The following is a 27,389-nucleotide window of genomic DNA, read 5'->3' on the forward strand; positions in this document are numbered from 1 at the left end:
AATGATGTAATATAGCCGACTCCAAAATAAGCATTACAGATTCTATGAAATGAGGATTTTGAAAAATTTAAACATAATCAGCATATAACATCGTGAAAATGTAGGTGACTTTGAAGTCACGATATACTTGTAGTCGTTTATGGTTCATCAACCATGGACAACAGCTGAGTGGCTTAGTAAATGATTCTTAGAGTGAAGATTCCAGTTGCTTTGATATTATGGACACATTCTGAATCATGACCTCCATATGGTAGGACATCTCAGTCCTCTGGTGACCTCTAACCCATCTCAATAGGTCTTTGTGAAAGTAAAGTTCATACTTTCCAAGTATGTTGATAATTTTTAGCACACAAATGATAATGCATCACTCATCTCAGCGAAGCTCCATGGTTCTGCACTGTACTGTGGTTTCTACGGCTGGAAAAATTGTGTTAATCTTCATGGATAAGAATGGCAAAATCCTGGCAAGCACCAAAGAGAATCTAAGATAATGGAAAGAGCACGTTGAGCGACTGTTCTCTGATAACAGAAATTCTGAGTCTGGTATCATGGATGATGTTGGTTGGACATCATTAGGAGCAAAGAGGAGTATGCCTTGAACTCATTGAAGAGTGGCGAAGCTATTGGGCCAGATGACATGCATAGACAAAACATGTCCTGAATTAACATATTTATGTTGTCGTGACGAATAAAATAACTACTGGTATTGTAAAAGTGGAATTTTTTACTAAGGATCTTAAAGATTAGAACATCCAAACACTGATTACAAAAGCTCTACACTGTTATCTGAGCGAAAGTACTCGTGTAACTGCCACACCAACATTCAACGAAATAGGTATGCTTGTGCTAGGTGGAACCATACGCAAGTTTGTTTACATGTTTAGACAGTTCAAAGACAAGGTGTTTCGCATCTTGTCAGTGTAAGTCAAGGAGAGATGTATTTATGGCACACACAGATGATACATAACTTGTTTTGATGTGTGTATTTCTACGTAAGCTGTGCTTGCTATTGATGGGTTTGGCAATAAAAATTGCAATTCGTATATATATATCTGTTGTTATTTCTTGTATGGTAAAAACATATGAAACATGAAAGATAGAAAATTATGTTTTGTGCAACTTTTATTTAATACAGTTTTCAATACAGCTAATTTCAACAGGGAAATTTAACATTTCCTGTTTTGGCTTCCTTTATATTGCTACATCACTGTGTACTGATCACATAATATAATATAGCCTAATGTACATCCTAGCTACCCCAGAACTTAAATACCGAGTTTTGAGAAATTCTTATAAGCCATTTTCACAAGATGTAACAGTCTAACAGGAAAGGTTAAATTTTTCCTAAATTTGATTTTTGTATACCTAATCCAAGATAAAAACAAATTACGATGCAAAATTTTGAAGTATTAAAAAAAATATATGTTTACAGTGATGTAACACATATACAGTTTAAATCAAGAACTACTCAGATATGATGCAACAATATTCTCCTTCCCTTTATCATCTCTCTGATTTCTCATCCCTTATTTCTTTTGTGAGAAAAGGAATGTGTGATTACTTATTGTGTTGATTTGCTTATAAGTACTTACATTAAATGCAAAGTTGTGATAATGTTTTGGAAGGAAATTCTTTCAAAGTCTTCTGTTTTGTTTGCTGTGGCACTTCTCAGGGAACTCAACTCTCTGTAAGTGAATGAACTTGCATTGTATTGTTTGATGATGGCTATATGGTCTTAATGACTGTAAGTTTTCTATTTGTGAACTTCTTGGGTCTTCTCTCAAATACAAAAGATTCCTTCTTACCTTTACTTTCCAACATTCATCTCTCGCATTAATTTACTGGCATATTTTTTATCATCTTTATTTGTTTCCATCGCTCAAAACTTCTACCATTCTAGATCCTGTATTTGAAAGATTTTCCTATTAGTTCTTTCTTATAAATCTGCTTATTAGTAAATGCAATCTTTCATACTTATGTTTTTAAGATTTCCAACAACTGTTCCATCCTTTCAACATTTTCTTTGAAGTCATTTTTAAGATTCAGAATCCATAATTCTACTTTTAAATTTTGATCACACTTTCTGATCCACACTTTTGCTTTTTAGCCTGCCTGCAATCAGCCTACTTCTCCATTGTTGGTAAGCCCGTACACCTGGAAATTTGATGGTTTCATAAATCATATTTCTCTAGTGTCCTAATTGATGATGGTGATCAGATGCCATCAAGTCAACATCGATACCTAGTGATTGGATGGATGGATTGCCTCAGATGGTTTGGTCTTCCACCATATACAGTACCTCAGGTCCTACAGTGACATGTTCATGTTGGATTTCGTGGAGTCTCTCCATTTCAGTGCTGGCCACCCTCGTATCCGAGAGTTCTTCCCCTTCCCAAGCATAATAGTCTTTTCTAATAAATCAGAGCGTTTTATAATGTGTCCAAAATACGACAGCTGTAATCTTGTAATGAATGCCTCAAGAGACAGATCTGGTTTGATCTTTTGAATGAGCTGTGCATTTGTCTTCTTGGCTGCCCAAGGTATATGCAATATCCTTCTCGCTTCCTTATGGTCCAGCTTTCACAATCATATGTCAGTATGGGAAAAACTAATGCCTTCACCATTTTGACTTTAGTGTGCAGAGATACATCTTAACATTTTTTTTTTAATGTCGCACTGACACAGATAGGTCTTATGGCGATGATGGAACCAGAAAAGGTTAGGAGTGGGAAGGAAGCGGCCACGGCCTTAATTAGGTACAGCTCCAGCATTTGCCTGGTGTGAAAATGGGAAACCCATCTTCAGGGCTGCCGAGAGTGGAGTTTGAACCCACTATCTCCCGAATACTGGATACTGGCCACACTTAAGTGACTTTAGCCTTCGAGCTCAGTTCTTAACATTTTAAGAACTTATCCAGGCTTTCGAATTCTGCTCTTCCCCAACAAATAGAAACTATTCACCTCTTTGATTACTTCTTTATCTCTCCATTAAGTTCTTCTAGGGACCACAATGCTTCATCCTTTGTTGTTCCTACTTCTTCTTCCAATATTCTTTCATCTTCTCACTATGTCTCCTTTTCCTCTCCCTGAACTATTTTGAGCCTGTTTTCTTTCCCTTCCAACCTTAGAATCCTTCCATTTTTAACACTTTCTTCCTAAAAATGTATTTCTCTGTTTCTTCTCCTTCTCCTTCTCCTTCTCCTTCTCCTTCTCCTTCTCCTTCTCCTTCTCCTTCTCCTTCTCCTTCTCCTTCTCCTTCTCCTTCTCCTTCTCCTCTATTGTTTCTTTGCAAATCTTTCTTTACTTCATGAATCCAGGTTGTTGTTGACTTCTTGTTCCAAAGATATTTGAAGATCTGTTAAGTTAACCGTTTGTTATCCATTCTGTATAAATGTCCAAAATATATCAATCGTTTCTTCCATATTGTTTATGTTATGTTATGTTTTTATGTTTCAATATATTTCATCATTACTTCTTGATTTCTAGAGTTGTGTAGTTCATAGTGGACCAGGTATTTTCCACCGGGCGAGTTGGCCGTGCGCGTAGAGGCGCGCGGCTGTGAGCTTGCATCCGGGAGATAGTAGGTTCGAATCCCACTATTGGCAGCCCTGAAGATGGTTTTCCGTGGTTTCCCATTTTCACACCAGGCAAATGCTGGGGCTGTACCTTAATTAAGGCCACGGCCGCTTCCTTCCAACTCCTAGGCCTTTCCTATCCCATCGTCGCCATAAGACCTATCTGTGTCGGTGCGACGTAAAGCCCCTAGAAAAAAAAAAAAAAGGTATTTTCCATATAATTCTTCTTTCTAGTACTTCTAAATTATTCAGCTTACAATTCAGTACTAGACATTCACTCGTGTATAGGCATTCCATTTTGACTACCGTATTGTAGTGTTGTATTTTGATGTTTTGAGATAAACACTTTTTGTTGTAGATATTCCTCATTATACCATATGCTCTTTCCATCTTGTGTATCCTTTCTTCTACAGTAGATTTCTCTAAACCGTTTTCTTGAATTGTTTTTCCCAAATATTTGAATTTCTTCACCTTCTTTATTTGACCAGTTCCTGATATTAGAAATTCTGGAGCATTTTTTATATTTATCATAAATTTGGTATTTTCTACAGAAATTCTTAAATCTGTTCTGTTAGCTATCTCTTCAGAGAGATTGACTTGTATTGCTGCATTTATCAGGTTTTCTGAAAGTATGGCAAAATCATCTGCAAATGCTAGACAGCTTATTTCAACACCTCTGTTCTTTCTTCTCAGTGTTACTGGTGATAACTTGTATTCTTTCAGTTTTTCATTCCAAATTATTACTATTTGCCTTACACCTGTATTTATTCTGAATGGTTTAGATATTTCACCCACTAATTTTACTTTTGATATGGTGTCATTTAGGGTTTCATGGATTAGGTTTGCGAATTTGGTTTTAACTCTGAATTCTCAGATTATTTTATATAGAGTTTCCCTATCAACATAGTCAAAAGCCTTTTTTTTTTTTTTTTAAATCTATAAATGTTACTACTCTGTCTTTGTAATTAATTAATCTGTGACAGGCTATGGACTTCATGTTGAATATCTGTTCTGAGCAAGATTGGCCCTTTCTAAATCGACTGTGATATTCACCCAAATTACTGTCAAGAGTCACTTCTACCCTGTTCAGTAATAGTGTTGAAAATACGTTATAAGCCACTGGCAGAAGAGATATATGAAGGCTAATCAACAAAGAGTGAGACAGATTTTTTTTTCACAGATGTTTATTACTCCATTTCAATGTTTACAAAGCAGTCAAAGTAGTCCCCTCCTACTTCAATGCACTTTTTATAGCGTCTCTGCCAGTCCTTCAATACATGCTGCAGACCATTCTTTGTCAGGTCCTTGAGAATCGCCTCACTTTTCTTGAGCACTGCTTCAGAGTTCTCAGATCGAATGCCCCTAAGCTTTGCCTTTAGTGATGGGAATAAAAAGAATCACAGGGTGCAAGATCAGGGCTATAAGGTGGATGTGATACACAGGTAATGTTGAATCGAGCCAGAAACTGCATGACTTGATTTGCGACGTGAGGCCGTGCAAGTTAACACCCAGTCTGAGAAAGCTCTGGTCATTTCTTTGCAATGTGCTTCCTCAGTGTAGCCAATACTGACGTGTAGTAACAGTAGTGTGAGAGGGAACTGCATGCTGGTAAATCATTCCATTACAGTCAAAAAATGTGATCACCATCACTTTCCCTGCAGATGGAAGAACTTTTGCATTTTTTGGCAATTTTCACACTGTGCTGGCTTGTTTTCCTTCAGGATCATAATGATGCTTCAGCTTTTCGTAAGTTTCATTGGCTGTATGGTTTAAACGAAAGCAGAATTTGATTGCGCTCTACTGCTCCTCTCGTGTCACCTCCATTGTCTGGTATGCGAAATGCACGTAGCGTCTACAATATAGAGCATTACTACCAGCCTACCAATACGAGAGTGCTGCCAGCTATCTACATTATACATAAAAACCTGCTCTTTTCAAATATTTATGTTACAGATAGGAAACTGTCACGGAAGCTAAGGAAAAAATCAGTCTCAGTCTTTGTTGATCAGCCCTCGTACCTCCTTTAATTCATTATTTATCATAATGTTTGATGGTAAACCTGTTGTCATGATTTTGGTCGTATTGATATTCAGGTACAGGCCCATGTTCTCACTGTGTTCTCTATCTTTCATTATGATGTCCTCTAGCTCTTCCATACTTTCAGCAACCAAAGTGGTGTCATCTGCATACCTCAAGTTCAATCCACCAGTTAAAACAATGAGGTGACTCATCCAATACAGATTTCCTCATGATGTACTTAGTGTACAGGCTTGTATTACGCCTTTGCTAATGGGGAACCATTCTGTTTCACCATGCTCAGTTTTAACGTCGGCTTTTTGTCCCAAGTATAGGTTATGCATCCGCACAGTGAGATGTTCAGGTCAATCTCTCTGAGTACATTCCACATCTTCTCATGACTTACACTATTAAAGGCCTTTGTGTAATCTATAAAGCACATGTACAGCTCCTTCTGGTGATAGCTTGTGTACTTTCAGTTTTTCATTCCAAATTCTTAATATCTTCTCCAGGACGCAGATGAAGAGGAATGGAGATAAACCATCACCTTGTCTTGCACCTACATCATCAAACATATGTCAATAACAATGTCTCTGGTTCCTCTTCTAAAAACTAGCTTGAGTAGTGGACATTTCACTCTCTGATTGTTGTATAATTTTCGGCATCATCTTGCTGGCATGTTGTATCAGAACTATTGTGTGATAGTTGGAGCAGTGCAACAAATATCTTCTTTCATTTATTGAATGAAAATGAATTGTTTCCAGTCTGTGGATCAAATTGAGGTTTTCCAAATTTCTTGACATATCACAGTTAAAACTTTAACTGGTGTTTCTTCTGTTGCTTGCCATATTTCAGCTACAATTCCATCTGTTCCTGAGTCCTTTCATTGGGCTAATGACTTTAAAGCTATTCTGACTTCATCTTCTAACACACAAGGTTCAAAAAAAAAAGTCAATCTCTTTCAATGAGTTGAGTTGTCAGATTTTATCTCTTGATTATACAAGTCTTCTGTATATTCTTTCCATCTCTGTTTGATTCCTTCACCATCACTAATCTTTTTCCATTAGCATCCTTGACCATTCCAATTCTTGGTCGAAACTTTTTTTTAAAGGCGGATATATGTTGGAAGACCTTTCTCATGTTGCCTTTTGTGTTTTCCTCTTCCAAGTCATTACAGATGTTGTTATAGTATTGCTGCTTATCTTTGCAATCATTTTACTGCAAATCTTTATTCAGCAGAATCATGAGTTCCCTATCCTCCAGAATTTTTCCTTCCTTCTCTCTCTTCTTTTTTTTTTTTTTTTTGCTAGTGGTTTTACGTTGTACTGACACAGATAAGTCTTATGGTGATGATGGGATAGAAAAGGCCTAGGAGTTGGAAGAAACCGGCTGTAGCCTTAATTAAGGCACAGCCCCAGCATTTGCCTGGTGTGAAAATGGGAAACCACAGAAAACCATCTTCAGGGCTGCCGACAGTGGGATTTGAACCCACTATCTCCCGGATACAAGCTCACAGCCGCGCGGCCAACTCGCCCGGTCCTTCCTTCTCTTCACTATTTTGATAGTTTCCGTTGTTATCCAATATGATGTTCCCTTTTTCGCAGCACTCAGCAAGTTTTTGTTACATTCATTCTTATCGATGTCTTTAACTTAACACCAAAGTTCTTCTGGTTCCTGATCAAGGAGATTCAGGATCTAAAAATGATTCTTAATAGATGTTTTAAATAATGTTGGAATGGTTTCAAAGTTTTATCTCAGGTATATTTAAGTTTGACTTGTAACTTACACATCAGCAATTCATAATCTGATCCACAGTCTGCACCTGGCTAAATTTTTGCTGCTGTAATGGAACTTTGCCATCTTCTAGACCCAATTATGTAATTTATCTGGTTCCTGTATTTCCCATCAGGCAATACCCAGATTTACAGGTGGCAGTTTAGTTGCTTGAAACATTTGTTGGCAATAAAAAGGTTATTAAATTCACAGAAACTGATAAGCCGCTCTTCAGCTTTGTTTCGATCACCTAAGCCATAGAGATCCACAACATTTCCCTCTTTCCCAACTTTGGCCTTCCAATCTCCAGTCAGAAGTAACACATCTTGTCTGCACATCTTGTCCACAGCTGCTTGCACTTGATCGTAAAATACATCATCATCATCATCATCATCATCGCCCTCAGTTGTTGGGGCATATACTAGTATTATAGTCATATTGAGAGATTGCCTTTGGAACATTATGGAAATCACTTCATAACTTATGACATCATAACACAAAACAGTTCTAGCAGGTTGATTACAAAAGCCACACTATGCCCTTTCTGTTCCTCATGTCCTGGGTAATATACAGGGCAATTTAAAATGATGGACCCGATTTCTGATTTACTTTGATACATCATCATCCTCCTCCTCCTCCTCCTCCTCACATCCGCACATTCTATGTGCGCATAATTAATATATCCTTACAACTTTGTATTTTCTTTTTCTGAATGGCAGCATCAGTAGCATTTGCTACATCATTGGCATCATCAGTACTCTGAAGGATCTGAAGCTCTTCTTCAGTAGCATATTGAGTGCCTTTCAACCTGAGGGTCACATCTTCCAGCACTGTATCATCATAACTCACATCAGTCGTATTCCATGCAGTTTTCGTGGTAATATTGTAATCTACGAAAATGGTTTACAGTTACCTTCTTTTGTACGCAGTGGAGTCTTTGCTGTTGTGATATAAATGATCATCCACTGCAAACATTCTCCGAACTGCTGCTGCCCAGTATAGGAGCCACAATTGCCCCTAACCTGGGGTACAAAGCCGTTGGTTCCTTTAGGGAGCAGAGTTATTTACACATGCTCAGCACTCAGTGTGTGTCATAATTAGGGAAATTTAATTAGGAAGCAAAATAAGAGCCTTAATTGTCACTTGAGAATAATTTCATCTGAATAAAGCAGTTGTTGTCCAAAAACAACAGCACTTTTGCTAGAAGTTTCTTTTGTGCCAAAATTTCTTTGTTGTAAGACATAAGTCTTTGTGGAACTATTCTTCATACAAACATGAATTCATTCATGCATTTGATTGGTTAACATATTGCATTGAAAGCTTTTGATGTATAAATTCTTGAAAGTTCTTGATATTTTAGCTTTTTCAATAAGTAGCAACTTTTTATCTGTGATCTCCTAAAGCATTTGAATATATAAACATTGTCAGTCTCTCCTTAATAATACCCGGGTGCTCTTCTATCTTCTATCGAAGCAAGTGTATCTCATTAAGATTCTGCCATTAAAGGGAGAGAGAAATTATATGTTTTTGTTGATACATAAGTATTGGAAATCTTATGCACTTCTCTTTTACAGTATCAAGATGGCATGGTGCTAAACCAACAGCCAAGAATCTATAGACTAGAATAAGAAGAATCTTGCAAACAAGAATGTTCTGAGGGACTTAGGTTTAGATAAATATTTGACCCCATAAAATAATTTGTTCCTAACCTCTTTGTTGATATTCAATATTACCTTTTTGCATCTGCACGAAAGCTCTGATTTGAACCATAAGAAAATATATAATAGAATGTGTGAAACAAATTATACTAAACCAGTCTTAAGTGTACTCGAAAATGCATCACATTTTTGTTTCTGCATAGAAGAAATATAATGCCAGACTGAGTGGCTCAGGTGGTTAAGGCGCTAGCGTTCTGAGCCCAAGTTGGCAGGTTTGATCCTGGCTCAGTCCAGTGGTATTTGAAGGTGCTCAAATATGTCAGCCCATGTTGTTAGATTTATCAGCACGTAAAAGAACCCTCGGACAAAATTCTACCACCTCACCTTTGAAAACTGTAAAAGTAGTTAGTAGGACATAAAACCATAACATTATTATTAAGAAACATAATGTTTACTACAGTATTCTGTGACATATAGCAGAAAGGAAAGATGGTAGAGTTAGTTTTGCAGTGGTGGTGGTGGTGTTACCATTTGGGGCTAGTGTTAGTTCTGAGTTAGCAAAGTATCAATCAATCATCGTTAATGATCTGCGTTTAGGGCTGTCACCCAAGTGGCAGATTCCCTATCAATTGTTTACCTAGCTTTTTCTTAAACATTTTCAGAGAACTTGGAAATTTATCAAACATTTCCTTTGATAATTTATTCCAGTCCCTTACTCCTCGTCCTGTAAATAAATATTTGCCCCAATGTGTCCACTTCAGAGTATGAAGAAAAAGTTGGAATTTTAAAACTTTTAAAAGCTCTACTCAAACTTATTCATCTACTATGTCATTCCACACCAACTCTCTGCTAACAACTTGAAACATACCACATAGTTGAGCATCTCTTCTCCTTACTCCCAAGTCTTTCCAGCCCAAAGTTTGCAACATTTTCATAACACTACTTCTTTCACAACTAAGTATTTTTTATTTTCCACCTTGTCGATACATTAGTTGCTTAAGGCAACTTATTGGTTAAAAGTGGTACATGTTTCGTATATTATTAACATCTTCAGCCACATAACACTGTTTAGTTGTGAATCTGTTAAAGTGTGATATGGACCATAAAGCTGATTTTATGTAACACTACTTCTTTGTCGGAAATAACCCAGAACAAATCGTCTGCTTTTCTTTGAATTTTTTCCAGTTCTAAGTACTCCTGGCGAGGGTCCCATACTCTGGAGCCATACTCCAACTGCGGTCTCACCAGTTACTTATACACCCTCTCATTTACATCCTTACTACAACCCATATTTACTCCCATAATCATGTGAAGAGATCTGTAACCTTTCTTAACCACCTTATTAATGTGATTTCCCCAATGAAGATCATTCCTTAAATTAACACCTAGGTACTTACAGTATTTCTCATGAGGTAATATCACCCCATCAACACAATAATTAAAACTGAGAGGACTTTACTTCTTGGTGAAAGTTACAACTTGACTTTTCATCCCATTTACACCCATACCATTGTCTGCTGTGTATCTCATGACATTTAGTCCCTCTGTAGTTGCTCACAGTCCTGCAACTCATTTACTACTCTATACAGTATAACATCATCCACAAATAGCCTTGTCTGTCTTTCCAGTTTGTTACTCATATCATTCATGCATATAAGAAAACATAAATGTCCAATAATACTGCCTTGCAGGATCCCCTTCTTAATCACTGCAGGATCAGATAATGCTTCACCTACTCTGATTTTCTGTTTCTGTTTTCTAGAAATGTGGCCACCCATTCAACCATTCTTTTGTCTAGTTTAGCATCATCTTTCTTTTTCAGTAAAGAAATGTATATCACCGCAATAGGTATAATGCAAAATAATGTCTTAAAGTTCTCATCTGAATTCATCGCACAACATCTCTCTTATCATCAAGTTACTTCCACAAGTTCTAAAAATGACAAAATTTGGGTGACTGATATGAGGTGATAAATGATTCCTTATCACTAGACTGTATGCTTCAAGACCTCTCCCACAATGAATAAATAAAGTGTATGCAAATACAAAATTTATTTAAAGATAAAACATATAAATAATGCACACTTTCCACTAATTATGGTACCACATCTCCTGAACGGTTTGCTAATTAATGGAAGCTAATTTACTGCTAGATTAAAACATAAAATAACAGAAATGCTTAAAATAACATGACCAGTATCTTTGTATCTGTAAGGAGAATTTAGCGTTATTGAAATATCATTTGTAATAATAAGCTGTGCTTGGTTAAACTGCTCACAGTATTAATGATTTTACAATTGCATGAATTGTGATGAAATTTTTCATTACCTAAGTTTTTGCTGTTTCTGCTTTCAAACACAGAATAAACATGACAAAGTAGTGTTATTCTGATTTATTAATTTAAAAGTGAATACAGCATATGTTTATTTTCCAGGGCTTAAATCAGCAAAGGTGCCTAAACCAGAAGGCAGTGCTGTTGATGTTGATGCAAAAGGAGAAATTTCTTCAGGATCTCTTAGAGGATCATTAGGTGGAGCAGAACCTACAATAATTGGGAATCGGTATGTAAAATCCACCTCTGTCTCCTGTGTTCAGGGTATCTTCCTGTTTCCCAACACCTTTAATTTTGCATTAATATGTAAGGTATAAATCTGCAAGTGTACCATTATGTTTACACAGATCAGTGAAGTCTTTCATTGTTATGTTGGCTGAGAAAAATTCTGATTCCTCCCCCCATTTTATTGCCCTCAGTCTGTGTGCCTTCATTTGGTCACTGCTGCCTAGACATTGTACTGTAAGTGCAGTCAGCCAACACATACAGCTACTCTCCATAGAGATAACCCACTCCCACCAAGTTATCCATACTCTCTCCTACTGCAGCAGTTGCCGACATCTTGCTTTTCTCTCTTGTCGAAGCATGTTTGCAGAGGATCACACCACTCAGAATCAGCACAGTCAGTTTTTTTTTAATGTTGTAATTTCCAGTTTGAGTAATCCATTTTCAGAAAGAAATGCAGAAGTAGCTCAATCGTATGTAGGCTTGTTCGGTTTCAGACTGCATGTGTAAGTAGATAAAAGAATTCTCTATATAAAATCATCGTTCTGTCTGTACATTTTGCATATTAATCTGATACTTAGTTTATAAACTAGATGGGGCATGTGATGGCCAATGTTGGGTTTAGTTTGTTGTGACCAGTAAAATGAGATAAAGTTGCAGCATTGTTCACAAATCGGGGACACTACTAGCAATGACCAATTTTTCTACCATCAGATATTTTGCCTGTCTGTAAGTTTGCATGCCTATATGTCCATCTTTCCATCTGTTACATCATCACAGGAAAACAGCTGGGTATAATTTAATTAAACTTAATGTTTAAGAGTAAGGCTGATTAGGATCTTAACTACTCATTTTGCAATTTGTGTTAAAGGGAAGAGGAAGATCTAAACACTAAGAGAGAAAAAAAAAATTGCTTTTGTCTTCCTTAATACTAGCCTAATAGAAATAATGTGTATTACTAAGGCTACAGTAAATGTTATTTACCATCATCTGTCACTTATATAGTGTTCATACAACAAATAATGAAATAACAAGTCTTAGCGCTGGACTAGATGTACTGGAACAGCCAAGGAGGAGTGGAGGGGGTGGGCAGATGCACCTCCTGTCAGGCGCCATTCCTGCGTCCAGGGCGGGTCGCGAAGAAATCCAGACTAGCTCGTTTGTCTAATTTCCAATCAAACTATGTCTTGTTGTCGTGGATTCGGAGAGATTGCAAATAATAATATGCTTGACGGCTATTTCCTTTATCGATAATACCGATGGATGTCTCCACCGTATCAACTAACCTTTCTTGTAAAAATAGTTCCACAAATCTTAAACTAAAGATGATTATGTAACTATAATGCTTACACTAACATATGAATATAAATACCAATAACTTTTCATCATATCCATTTATTAAAAATCTAGTAAATTAAAGAAAAGAATGAAATATTCTTGAAAATAATGACTATCTTCATTTAAAATTGATTAAAATTATCTTCTATCATTTCATCAAAGATCTTTGATTACGTTAAAATTAATAATTGTGTACAATAGAAAATAGGAATCATTCTGAAAAATTCTATCCATATAAATTGAAATCACATCGTTGCTTCATTTTTCATCTGTGTAAAATATAATATTCCTACTTTAGTTAAAGTTATAAAATATTTCCAGATCTTCCTGGGAAATCATTCATTTCAGCATCAATCATTTGCCTTCTTAAATTTATATGTTCTTTTAGTGGCTAGTGGCTTAACGTCGCACCGACACAGATAGGTCTTATGGCGACGATGGGATAGGAAAGGCCTAGGAGTAGGAAGGAAGTGGCCGTGGCCTTAATTAAGGTACAGCCCCAGCATTTGCCAGGTGTGAAAATGGGAAACCATGGAAAACCATCTTCAGGGCTGCCATCAGTGGGATTCGAACCCACTATCTTCCGGAGGCAAGCTCACAGCCGCGCGCCTCTAACCGCACGGCCAACTCGCCCGGTATATGTTCTTTTAATTATTTAGTTATAGGTATTCAGGTCTTAAGTATTTAAATATTCAAGTATTTATAATATCTATGATGAGGATAAATTTATTACTTAGGAACTAGTTTTCATGGATGCATCAGGAAAAAGATAAGTATTAAGTCAATTACATCATGTGCTCTCTTCTAAATTAATATCTACTATCATTATATAGCTCAACTGGATATCACCTCTCATAAATCTTACAAGTTATACTAACTATATAAATGTGTGTCACGAAATCTGTCATCAGGTAATTAATTAAATTCCAACAGCTCACACACTGTCATTTATAAAAACAGGTATTGAGTATTATTTATGAAGACTCTAACAATCATTACCTTCTGCAGTTATATGTGAAAAACTTGTCATATTTGTGTATATGATTAAAATAAGTGCCATGTACTTGTTTATCAAATAATCATCATTAGAGTAGAGATCTGGATTAAATTTTGATTAATATCCTATTCAACTTTCCTTATAATGAGTCATCTTGATAATTTACAGGTGCCTAAACTCTCTCTCTCTCTCTCTCTATATATATATATATATCCTACAGAATATGTTGGATATGGAATATCTAGGAACTATCACTTATCAAGTACAGTACTAACCCTGAATTGCGTCAAGCCTCTTATTTTATTTTATTTTTTTAAATTTATTTTTTTGCTAGGGGCTTTACGTTGCACCGACACAGATAGGTCTTATGGCGACGACCTCTTATTTTATCTTCACAATAAATCTTTTCACATCTTTACCAATGAAACAATTAATATCACTTTCATTATTCTTCTTCATATTCATTCAGTATTCATATATCATTTCCTTCATATCTCATTATCGTATTTCTTCTTTCATTTGCAAATAAGGTTATTCTACTGAAGCCCAACTTGTAGGATTCCAGCAAGATATAGCAGATATCCTGGATTCAGGAGGTCAATTGGACTGTATCGCGATTTACCTGTCTAAGGCATTTGATAGGGTTGATCATGGGAGACTTCTGTCAAAAATGAGTGCAATTGGACTTGACAAAAGAGTGACTGAATGGGTGGCTCTGTTTCTAGAAAATAGAACTCAGAGAATTAGAGTAGGTCCCTGTAATAATTAAGAGGGGAATTCCTCAAGGCAGTATTATTGGACCTTTATGTTTTCTTACATGTATCAGTGATATGTGTAAAGAAGTGGAATTAGAGATAAGGCTTTTTGCAGATGATGTTATTCTATGCAGAGTAATAAATAAGTTACAAGATTGTGAGCAACTGCAAAATGACCTCGATAATGTTGTGAGATGGACAGTAGGCAATGGTATGATGATAAACGGGGATAAAAGTCAGGTTGTGAGTTTCACAAATAGGGAAAGTCTCCTCAGTTTTAATTACTGCCTTGATGGGGTGAAAGTTCCCTTTGGGGATCATTGTAAATACCTAGGCATTAATATAAGGAAAGATCTTCATTGGGGTAATCACATAAATGGGATTGTAAATAAAGGGTACAGATCTCTGCACATGGTTATGAGGGTATTTAGGGGTTGTAGTAAGGATGTAAAGGAGAGAGCATATTTGTCTCTGGTGAGACCCCATCTAGAGTATGGTTCCAGTGTATGGGACCCTCACCAGGATTACTTGATTCAGGAACTGGAAAAGATCCAAACAAAAGCAGCTTGATTTGTTCTGGGCGATTTCCGACAGAATATGTTGGATATGGAATATCTAGGAACTATCACTTATCAAGTACAGTACTAACCCTGAATTGCGTCAAGCCTCTTATTTTATTTTATTTTTTTAAATTTTTTTTTTTTTGCTAGGGGCTTTACGTTGCACCGACACAGATAGGTCTTATGGCGACGACCTCTTATTTTATCTTCACAATAAATCTTTTCACATCTTTACCAATGAAACAATTAATATCACTTTCATTATTCTTCTTCATATTCATTCAGTATTCATATATCATTTCCTTCATATCTCATTATCGTATTTCTTCTTTCATTTGCAAATAAGGTTATTCTACTGAAGCCCAACTTGTAGGATTCCAGCAAGATATAGCAGATATCCTGGATTCAGGAGGTCAATTGGACTGTATCGCGATTTACCTGTCTAAGGCATTTGATAGGGTTGATCATGGGAGACTTCTGTCAAAAATGAGTGCAATTGGACTTGACAAAAGAGTGACTGAATGGGTGGCTCTGTTTCTAGAAAATAGAACTCAGAGAATTAGAGTAGGTCCCTGTAATAATTAAGAGGGGAATTCCTCAAGGCAGTATTATTGGACCTTTATGTTTTCTTACATGTATCAGTGATATGTGTAAAGAAGTGGAATTAGAGATAAGGCTTTTTGCAGATGATGTTATTCTATGCAGAGTAATAAATAAGTTACAAGATTGTGAGCAACTGTAAAATGACCTCGATAATGTTGTGAGATGGACAGTAGGCAATGGTATGATGATAAACGGGGATAAAAGTCAGGTTGTGAGTTTCACAAATAGGGAAAGTCTCCTCAGTTTTAATTACTGCCTTGATGGGGTGAAAGTTCCCTTTGGGGATCATTGTAAATACCTAGGCATTAATATAAGGAAAGATCTTCATTGGGGTAATCACATAAATGGGATTGTAAATAAAGGGTACAGATCTCTGCACATGGTTATGAGGGTATTTAGGGGTTGTAGTAAGGATGTAAAGGAGAGAGCATATTTGTCTCTGGTGAGACCCCATCTAGAGTATGGTTCCAGTGTATGGGACCCTCACCAGGATTACTTGATTCAGGAACTGGAAAAGATCCAAACAAAAGCAGCTTGATTTGTTCTGGGCGATTTCCGACAAAAGAGTAGCGTTACAAAAATGTTGCAAAGTTTGTGCTGGGAAGACTTGGGAGAAAGGAGACGAGCTGCTCGACTGAGTGGTATGTCAAAAACATATCAGATGTAAGGCTTTTCAGCCATTTGCTGTATTAACCAGCGTTTTGTCTTATGTCTGACACTAGACTCATCGGACTGTGCCTCTTATAAGGGCTTCTGATAAGTTCACCTGCATACACCCCAGCGTCAGTGGGTAGGGTCTGACACATCCCACTCTGGTGAGTCTAGTGTTAGACCTAAGACGAAACGCTGGTTTAGAGCAAATGCCTGAAAAGCCTTGCATCTGATTTATTTTTGACATTTTTGACATGCTCTATTGGTGAAAAATATCTAATTCCCTCCATGGGAATTTAGAATTTTCCATTAAGTGGTATGTTCCGAGCTGTCAGTGGAGAGATGGCCTGGGAGGACATCAGTAGATGAATAAGTTTGAGTGGTGTCTTTAAAAGTAGGAAAGATCACTATATGAAGATAAAGCTGGAATTCAAGAGGATGAATTGGGGCAAATATTCGTTTATAGGAAGGGGAGTTAGGGATTGGAATAACTTACCAAGAGAGATGCTCAATAAATTTCCAATTTCTTTGCAATCATTTAAGAAAAGGCTAGGAATACAACAGATAGGGAATCTGCTACCTGGGCAATTGCCCTAAATGCAGATCAGTAGTGATTGATTTCATATACACGTTGACATGACGCATCATAGAATTCTGTAACCATCATCTATCTACTTGATTATTCCATTTCTTCTTAATCCACTTTCTGTTTCACTTTACATTATTCTCATATCCTCATGTAATCCAACTATTATCTGTATATGGCACTGTACTATCTCTATCTTACAAGATATTAACCCTTATTCACTCATAATATTAATCATTATGTCATTATAGATCTTATAATTCACATATGATAACCTCACCATTTGATTAAATGTCATTACGAATGCGCTTACATGTTATATATATATTTCACATATGTACTAGCTAAGGATTGGTTATATTGTATAGATGACTACCTATCATCCCTTCACTTCGACACAAATATATTAACCTGCGAGAATTTACTATTGTTGAAGATCTCACTGCCTCACTATTTGTTCACCACATACACACAAAATATCATTTTATTCCAGACAGATTTATTCTATTTATTGTACTAATGTATGTGACTTATCTTTTTCCATCTGCTCCAACGGAGTTTGCATTAGATGTACTGGGACATCTACAGATCAGACACGGCCGCTACATCCTTCAATGGTCGGTGGGATGTCATGAGATAGGTAGGGTTTCCCTTGCCGTCATCTCAGGTAGGTCTCCTCCAGGCATCAGGCCATCATCTTCTTAGCACATCTTGACAGCCATTTCTTGTGCAAATGCAACAAAAATAAATACAGATGAAGTCAATTTCATCGTCATAGGGATTTCATAGCCTTCTAACATAGTAATTTCTATATCAAGCAGCCCTTGTTGTGGCGGGAATCCCACCTCTGTATTTAACAACCATTGCCAAAGCTGAGCTCACATTAACAAAAAAAGGTGTTTTGTATCCTGATAGGATCTTAAGGGTTACTCCCGAACTGCAAGCTAATGCACTGACAGCAGGTCTCCCAAGTAAATTTGCCAATAATCTTTTGCAAGAAGTGTGCAACACACAGCATCATTACAATATTTATACGGATGGATCCTGGATTAGCAAAGAAAAAGATGGTTGGCTTGTAGGATGTGCTTTTGTAGTGCTACAGAATAACAGTGAAGTGTGTGTTGAAAAATTTAGACTATCTCCATCATGTTCAGTTTTTCAAGCTGAATTGTGCGCTATACACCAGGCAGTTATGTGGATTAAAAAACACACTTGTGCTGCGCAAATATTGAGTGACTCTCAGGCAGCTTTGAGAGCAATCCAAGAAAAATATAACTTTCATCCGGCAGTTGTTAATATAAGGTCACACATATTAGGCTATTGTAACCATATCTGCATGAAATGGATCCGAGGTCATGACGGAGTAGAAGGTAATCAGAGAGCTGCTGATGAACTTGCCAAAGCAGCTACTACTACTACTACTTCTGATGCCTTGTTGATATATGAAAAGTCCCCTATATCTCATGTAGAAAAGGAAGTGAGGGAGTATATACAAGATGTGTGGAACAACCAATGGATCACCAGCACAAACAGCCGGCTAACTAGGGAGTTGTTCTTTCCAAATATTCAAGACAGACTACAAAGTAGGTTATTGCAACCTGAACATATTATAACTCAGTTTCTGACAGGACATGGAAAGTTTGGATCGTACTTTGAGAGGTTTGGAATCAGTATTCAGAAGCCCTACAGCTGTACCTGTGAAATGCCACAAACTGTTCCTCATCTTTTATTTGAGTGTCCAATTTTTAACAGGAGTAGATATGAATTATTATTATTAATAGCTGTAGCTATTAGAACCATAGCTCAACAAAGTCCGCACATCTGTTTTGACTGGATTCACGGTCATTGTGGAATATCTGGAAACGAGAAAGCTGATCTACTGGCGAAAGCAGCGGCTACATCTAATTTGGAAATTTCTTATGACAAAACGTCACCTAGCTACGCTAAAAAAATCATAAAGAAGCATGTAATCCATAAGCGGAACAACATTTGGACTTCTTCCACTAGAGGCCAAGTTACCAGAGAAATATTCTTCACTGAGGTTTTCAACCACCTACAAAGTAACGTGTTGGTGCCAAGCTTTGAAATTACTCAATTTTTGACTGGTCATGGCAAATTTGGTTACTATTTTCATTGATTCAGAATTAATCGTCCTGACGGCTACGTGTGTGTTTGCGGATCCTCACAAACGGTGGATCACCTACTGTTTGAATGTGCTGCATTTGAAAGAAGAAGGCATGACTTGAACTATTATTATTATTATTATTATTATTATTATTATTATTATTATTATTATTATTATTATTATTAATGCATTTAAACTTGTGTAATATAGAATACCAAGCACCTCTCACTATGGTATTTCGGAGAAGATGCTGTTATAAAGTGTTTGTTAAATTTCTCCACCTCATTTATAAGTAATTCAATTGTCATGTATTAACTTAATCTCACTATCTTTAGCCCTAATATACTACTTGTAAAATAGGGTTCGTAATGGGATGTTCAATAATAATAATATATTAAGTGTGATGTTTTTTTAAGTTCAATTCTAATTCTGCTTGCAGATTACCAAGATGTCTGCTCTTAATTCAGCTATTTGTATTATAATTGCTGTTCGATATGTCAATTCAGTTATTTCCTGTACCTTAAATATTTCTTTCTTGGTAGCTATTAATGGTTATCCCTTGTCAATTAGAAGTTGTGACGTAAGCTTTTCTCGCTATCTTCCGTATGAACTTGCCGCTTTATTTTCTGTGGTTTTTAGTTAAGTTATGTGAAGTAAATCATCTTTAAATTTCCTTAAGATTCTCTTCAAGTCTTGATCTGCTTCTAGCGATGTATGTCTATCTCAATACGATCGTTGCCTCAATTTGCTGTTTCAATTTTCAGTTTTTCTTTAATAGTAGTGTTGTAACAATTATAGGCTTTACTTCGTCTTATTCACTGCCGCCTTGATCTTTCCTCCCTCGATCATGACATACATTATATTTTATTGACGTAGATGATTGAGTTTATGTGCAGTATTTATCATGTCATGGCAATTGCGTCCATTTTAGTTCCAATAAACTATCAATTTAGGACAGTGAACTGGCACAATATGAAGTAATTTTCCTGTTGGTGACGGGTACAACAGCTAGTTGATGTATAATTGTAAGAGCTGAATTTTTGTCATTAAACAACAGTGCATAATTCACAGTGAGTTCTCACTGTTCCTTTTTGTTTGTATGTAACTTACCTTTGTTTCAAAGCCCAATGCTCTGAGGAAAAATCCTAACAACTTTGAGGATCAAGACATAATTCTACAAAATATTAATGTTAGAGTTTTTTTGCTGCAAAGAATTTGCACTTACCAGAATATAATTTGTAAAGATTTCTTCTTTAATGAGTATTCCTTCAGTGATTATGTTTAACCTTTAGAGTGCCGAGGAGCACGATCGCGCTCCTCCCGATTCCTGCTAAAATTGTCGGGAGCGCGATTGCGGTCTTCTTGCTAGTGCCTTAATAATAAACACTAATTACTGAGTATTGTTTCGTTGATGGGTCGAAAAACTGGTTGTTGTAGGATAATGAAGGCACAGAATTTTCATTATTGCTGCAGATTGTCACTACGTTTGCTTGTTCGGGTTTTATGCGTGTTTGAAATTGGTGTATATCTTATGAAGTGTCGCTGAGTAGCTAGTGAAAATGGCAGCAAGGTATGATGCTGACGGTAATGTGTTCGCAAACGATGATGAGTTAGTGGAGTATTTGAACACTTCACCCTTTAACCTTTTCGCTGCTAATATTGTGAGTGACTATCCGAACCCTCTGTGCTGAATTATTTTAAAAAAATATAATGCCTCAAAATACATTAAATATATGAAAATTGTGCAAGATATTTCATATGAACTCGCAAAATAATTCCAGAACAGCTTTCAGTTTTATTTTTTCTACAAAAATTAACAACAGAGAAAATCAGGGTTGTCCATGTGAGCCAAAAACACGCTTTCCTATAAAAAGTTCTGTATTCCTCTTTCACAAGTGTTAAATTCTCACCAGATTGCACAATGCTCTTTCAACAATTATGAATGTGAGACATTTTAGCTATTTTACAAATCAGGATTGTCCATAATAGTCAAAGTACTCACTGGTCATCGCCTTGAATAGATCGGTTATGACTAATTATTTCCTAATAAAAAGCAACAAAGAACATTTCATTATATAATAATGTAACAAAAATTAGATTTAAGTCAGGGTTGGCCAAATTAAGAAATGTAGTGAAAACACCAAGTTCTAACATATCAACTCACCTAATTTATACCAATTTGTTTCATAATTTACAGCAGACACTCCAATGTGTCCATCTTCAAAACTTAACTAATGTGTGGTATATTTCAAAGCAGGGGTGAACACAGAGAGCCACGTCATACTTGTGCACATGTACCGGGTTTCTCGCCTCTTCTTTTCGCCAGTTGTTGTGTTGGAGCAGACATGACAGCATCTTGTAGGAAATTTCTTCTTTGGAGTAGGTTGTACAGGGGATGGAAAATGTCTCTCCAACAGTCTGAGTGGTTGGTCACCAGATGTAGGACGTCCTCTTTTACTGGTTTGTCTAGATACATGGTACTTCTGGATGAGTTCCCTTATAGTCTGTAGCTGGAAATCTGCTAGAGATATGTTCTGTCCAGTTTTGACATTGAAGAGGGCATGTGAATTTAGAACAGTGATGTCCAGCTGGTGGAAAAAGAACTTTTGGTACCATTTCATAGACCTCCGCACACACTCGATAGAACTGATCATCATGTGTCACTGGTCAACAGGATCCATGTACTTGTTATAGTCAATAACACAGTGGGGTTTCTCTACAGGCAGTCTTGTCTGTCTATCCGTCTTCCCTGTAGGTCTCATGTTGTCAGTATGTATTGTGATCAGCATACAAACTTCCCTACGATCAAACCACCTGATGGTAATTGTGTTATCTATTGATTTTGATTCAGTTGTCCTTTCTTCAATTTTGTATTAAATTTCTTCATGCCCCTCCTGTTTTTTCTGACGGTACCATATATGTTGATTTTGTTTTTGTGTAGGTGATTGTACAGTTCTGGACTTGAATACCAGTTATCTATCCACAATGTATGTCCTTTCTGCAAGTACCTTTCAATTAGTGTCAAGGCAACTGCACCTGATACCCCAAATTTGCGTTCAGGAATTATTTCTGTAGTTGACCCTGTGTAAACAATAAAATCCAGCACATATCTGGTCTCACAATCGCAGATAATAAATGTCTTTATTCCAAATCTGTGTCTCTTTGATGGGCTAAACTGTATGAATGAAAGCCTTTGAAAAGCGTCAAACTATCATCAATGCAAATGTTTTCAAATGGGGTGAACGTTTCTCTGAACTTGTTTCTGAGATGGTCAATTACAGGCTTTATTTTATGCAGCTGGTCACCTTCAGGCTGGCTGTTGTCATTGAAATGTACCAACCGCAATAGTAAGAGATACCTGTCTCTAGACATGAAATCCGAGAACCATGGGGTCATTATTAGAGGATCAGTTGACCAGTATTCAAGAATTGTAAGTTTCTTCATTCTCGCCGTAAGTATTGTCATGACGAAAAAGAGGTACAGATCTTCAGGTGTGGTTTCCCTCCATTTCTGTAGCCTTGAACTTGGAGACGGTGGCATTGTTTGCGTAACAAATACAAAGTAATTGCTTGTTCCAACTGCTATATGCTCCATAATTTCTCGTAAAAAGAAGCACTGAAACATGTCTAAAGCTGCTGGTTCATCATGAATCACACCAAATGATTTACCCGATGAACTGTCATCAAAACTGTGAATTACAGGATTAAACATATTACCCATGCGCCATTGAAATAAATCAGGTTCGGAACAAATTCTTTTCCTGGTTTGTGGAGATGGTACCTGAGGCTCAGCACTATCACTGTCATCACTGTCACTAGAACTTTAATCGCTACCGAAATCACTGATATCTGAGTACTCATCTTCCGATTCAAGGGTATTTACAGCTTATATAAGTTCAAACTCGGAAAGACTGTGCCGTCCGCTACTTGAAGTCATTTTTACAAACCCTGGACATAGGTGCTTTGCGGGACTGCCAACCTAGGTTTCGCACTGAGCTGAGTGCATTATTTCAGATAGCGTTAAAATGCAGTCTCCGTTTTGACTGACGGTCCATTATGCTGCTTAAAGATGTAGCTTGTTGCCACTCAAGTTTGAAAAACAAAGGAAACTCCAAAGGTATATATTTCCCTTTCATAAATTTAGCTAAAGTTACCAACAAGATATCTCGGGCGCAGCAAGGACGTGATGTAATACCATGCCCATTTCCATTTCACTGGAAAATTTATAATGTCCAATAATGGACCAACTATATTGGTATTATAAATTTACTCATTGGGAACACTTATTTCAGGGAATCAACATCTTTATCATCTGATGGCCAGGTAGGCATCAATTTTTGAAAATGAGACAAAGTCTCTCATAGTGCATTGGCACTGCCGCTGGCTCCAAGTAGCCTACGCAGTGGCCTCCACGGTATGCACTAGCCATGCATTTTGGTTGGTGTGCTATTCACCAACTGATGAGCCCAACTGAGCACACTGGCAACCAGGAATGAGTTAGCTGGAAAATTTATAATGTCCAATTATGGACCAATTTATTGCAATGAAGTTTATGTATATCGTATGACCAACTATATTGGTATTGCAAAGAGCAATGTCGATAGGTAAAATATACAGAAACATGGACTAGCATTTCTTGTTGTGACTAAATTACTGGCGATAGGCAACTACCTAATGAAGGGCTATCATGTGGTAGTGGACACTTTCTTTACTAAGATTATTCTGGCCCAGCATTTGTTTTCTAAGGGCACATACTTCACAGGTACTCTCTGGCGAAACAGGAAGGATATCCCATCAGAACTGAAAGGTAAATTTGCTATTGGTGAGGCTAAGTACTTTAGAAAGGACAAGGTCATGCTAGCTGGCTACCGGGAGAAAAAAATCTAAAAACATCCAGTTTTGCTCTTGTCTACGCATTCCATTGCCGAAAGCAAGACTACCACCAAACCAAGAAAGAACAGACCTCCTAAGGAGATAACAAAACCAACAGTTATACACCAGTGTTGATGGTTCGGATATGATGCTATACACTTGCCTAGATGAGCACAGGACACTCAAGTTTAAGAAGAAGGTTGTTTTTTGCGAGAATGGTGCTGAATGCATATATTATCTATAAGGAAAATTCTTCTACCAAGAAAATGATGAGGTTAAAATTTGCATCTTCCATTATTCTTGAACTCGAAAATGAGTGGCTGTCAGAAAAGAACCTCTGATCTCCAGCAAAACATCCAACAGATCCAAGTCTTCCCAGAGCGCTACTGGAAAAACTTCCGGGACGTAACCTAAAACGATGTGCTGTGTGTAGCAAGAAAGATGGTGGACCAGTCAAGAGATTACATTTACAGTGCGTAAAGTGCAACCGAGAGCTCCACCCATTATGCTTGGGGGTCTACAAGTGTTAAAAATGGTAGTGACTGAAAAAGTGTAAATACGTACATGATTTTCTTGTAGATAGTCTTAAAATAATTTCAATAAATGCTAGGCAGAATATCCCGTGTTTCTTTTACATCTGACTACGAGCAAGTACACATGATAAGACATCCTGACACATCTTTGTTAGGTGAGTATCTACGTATTTCAGGTAACTTTTGTAGGTCTGAACATGAAAAATATAATCTGCTCCATGCTAATTTTTGAGGAAAAAAACATTTTCTTCCCCAAATGTGACCTTAGTTGGTATTATTTGCTGTCAATATCAATATAGTCAAACTTTCTGAGCAATTTGGGATAATAATCAATTATCTGGATTTAGAATTAGGAGAATTATGGTTCATTTTGTTCAGCCTTGCAATTTGGTCATAAAGCGGGTGGCATTCTTAGCATACCCACTGTTAATAGGCGTGGCACTAAAAGGGTTAATAATATTATATACATGTGCATTATCTTGAAAAAACCTGTGACATTGAATTTTTAATTCAGTACCCCAGAGGGTGGGAGCATAGCAGTGGCGTATCCTGGAATCTCCACCAAGGCATGCAACTAGTAACCATGCAGTGACACAATCTATTCAGTAAATTTCAATAGTACTCACCCTAATTACATGTAGGTGAACTCGACTCTGCGATTCTTTTTGCAGAATTCCTTGATGACGTCACCGTAGAAGTCCTCACGTGTTTTCATCTCGGCAAGAAGGTCCTTGTCTATAGACGTCATTCCTAATGCAGAGAGACGACTTTGACCTTGAGAGTTGCGGACGAAAGATTTTATTCGCTTTAGAGCCGAGAAAGAGCGTTCTACAGATGATGATGTAGCGGGAATAGTTGTAATCAGTGTGCACAACTTATAAAGTTCGGGAAGACCGCTGTGGAGACCACTGGTCAATAGGAATTTCTGGATTTGAGCCACAGTCTTATCATTGAAGTGTTCAGAAGTGAACATTGCCCTCAATTCGGATTTAAGTCGTACTATATCAAAATATTTTCCATAAACTTCAATCAATTTACTGAATTGCTCTTCAGGAAAATCGACGGAAAAAAATGAAAATTTCTTACAATCAAGCATTTCAATGAAGTACAGATCTCCTAATGAACAAAAGCGATATTTTAACTGTGCTAGAATAATATCATATATTTCCAGGTAAACCCTCTTATACTCATCTTTAACCAAAAATGAAGTTTCTTCCTTTCTTCTCTTCCTTGGTGGATCACATTTCTCTTCTGTTCTGTCCCAGATGTTAGCAAATCCACTGTTTCGCATTATAGATACTTTAGTTTCTAAAGAGCTCACTTCTCTGGTACAATATGCAATGTCTAGTGTCTTAGATTGAAGGATGTTATATGTAACATCAGTCAATGAAAATATTTCATTAAAAACGTTCAGAAGAAAATTGAACTGAAATTCTACTAACTTCGCAAGAAACCCGCTTGCCTCATTAATTGTATTGTTATCCCAGTTTCCAGGTTCCTCCAAAATGCTTTCGTAAAGCTCTTGGAGAGGAGCACGATATTCCGCGATGGTCTGTACTAAACGGCTAGAATAGTTCCACCTTGTTGGAGCTAGTTTAGGAAACCTTTTCTTGAGGACACTGTCCAGCAGGTTAGTTCTCTTAGAAGAATTACTAAAAAATGTCGCAAAGCCACTCATCGTTGCGAAGAATATACGGCATTCTTTTGTGCATGATACGGCTTGAGAGAGGACTAAATTAAGCTTGTGAGCGTAGCAGTGGGTGAATACAGCCTCAGGAACTACTTCTTTTAATTTAGCCTGCACACCATTCAGCTGACCTGCAAGCACCGCAGCTCCATCGAAAGTCTGCGCAACTAACTTTTCGCGGCAGTCAAAGTTATCCAGACACTCAATCGCAAGTCTCACCAATGCATTCGCTGTCCTATCAGAACTCACATTATAGAAACCAACAAATCTTTCAACAACATCACCATCATGAACGTATCTGAGGACAATAGATAACTGTGAAAAGTTCGAAACATCAGAAGTCTCATCGATCATAATTCCTACGAATTTAGCTTCCCCAACCTGAATCTTTATTTCAGCGGTCATTACGGTGCAGATGCTTTGAATTAAATCGTTCTGGATGAGTGGAGAGAGTCCTGTAAATACACTCGCTGTTGTGAAGTGACTGTCTAATTTTTCATCAAACTCGGCTAACAATTTAATTAGTTCTATGTAATTCCCTCTGTTGTTGGATTCACTAGCCTCGTTGTGACCACGGAATGGTAACTCTTGCTTCCCCAAAAAGCATGTCACCGCGGTCAGCCGTTTCAGAATTTCTCTATTTTTCTTAACGGCTTCGTTATGCCTTAGAACATTTTCCTGCTTCTGCTTATCCAACTGCAAATCTATCCTAGTTTTTCCAAAGGTACCTAAGGATATCCATGCGTGGATATGACAATCTGATTTCTCGTGCCTCGCAATAGCAGTGTGCAGATTGTTTAGATCTGCATATCCACGTTTCTTGCTGTTCCAAGGGGAATTTTCAGCAACAAACAATACGCAAGGCCAACAGAATAATTTGTTTAGTGACTCAGAGCCGCAGAGCCAAACCGTTTTACTATAAGTTTCTGGATTGAACGTGCGAACGAAGTTCTTGTTTTCTGTTTTAAAATTTGCGAGGGAAGGGAGAGGTCTCCCGGCTTTAACTATTTTAATCTTTTCATCAAACGAACGGCCAGCAAATGGCTTTTCAAACAGATTTACAATTATATCCGTTTTAGACTCATCCATCGTTAATACCACATAGG

The 27,389-nt window shown here is 37.1% G+C and overlaps 1 protein-coding gene across 1 annotated transcript in view; it reads left to right on the forward strand.

Moving 5' to 3' along the window:
• Positions 1 to 27,389, forward strand: part of IFT54 (intraflagellar transport 54) — a 228,807-nt gene that overhangs the window by 130,909 nt on the left and 70,509 nt on the right. The window contains exon 8 of the mRNA XM_067136819.2: positions 11,455 to 11,581. Within this exon, the coding sequence (XP_066992920.2) occupies positions 11,455 to 11,581 (127 nt within the window). The remainder of the gene's footprint in view (positions 1 to 11,454; positions 11,582 to 27,389) is intronic.

Source organism: Anabrus simplex, chromosome 1 (genome assembly GCF_040414725.1).
Source record: "Anabrus simplex isolate iqAnaSimp1 chromosome 1, ASM4041472v1, whole genome shotgun sequence".
Lineage (NCBI taxonomy): Eukaryota > Metazoa > Arthropoda > Insecta > Orthoptera > Tettigoniidae > Anabrus > Anabrus simplex.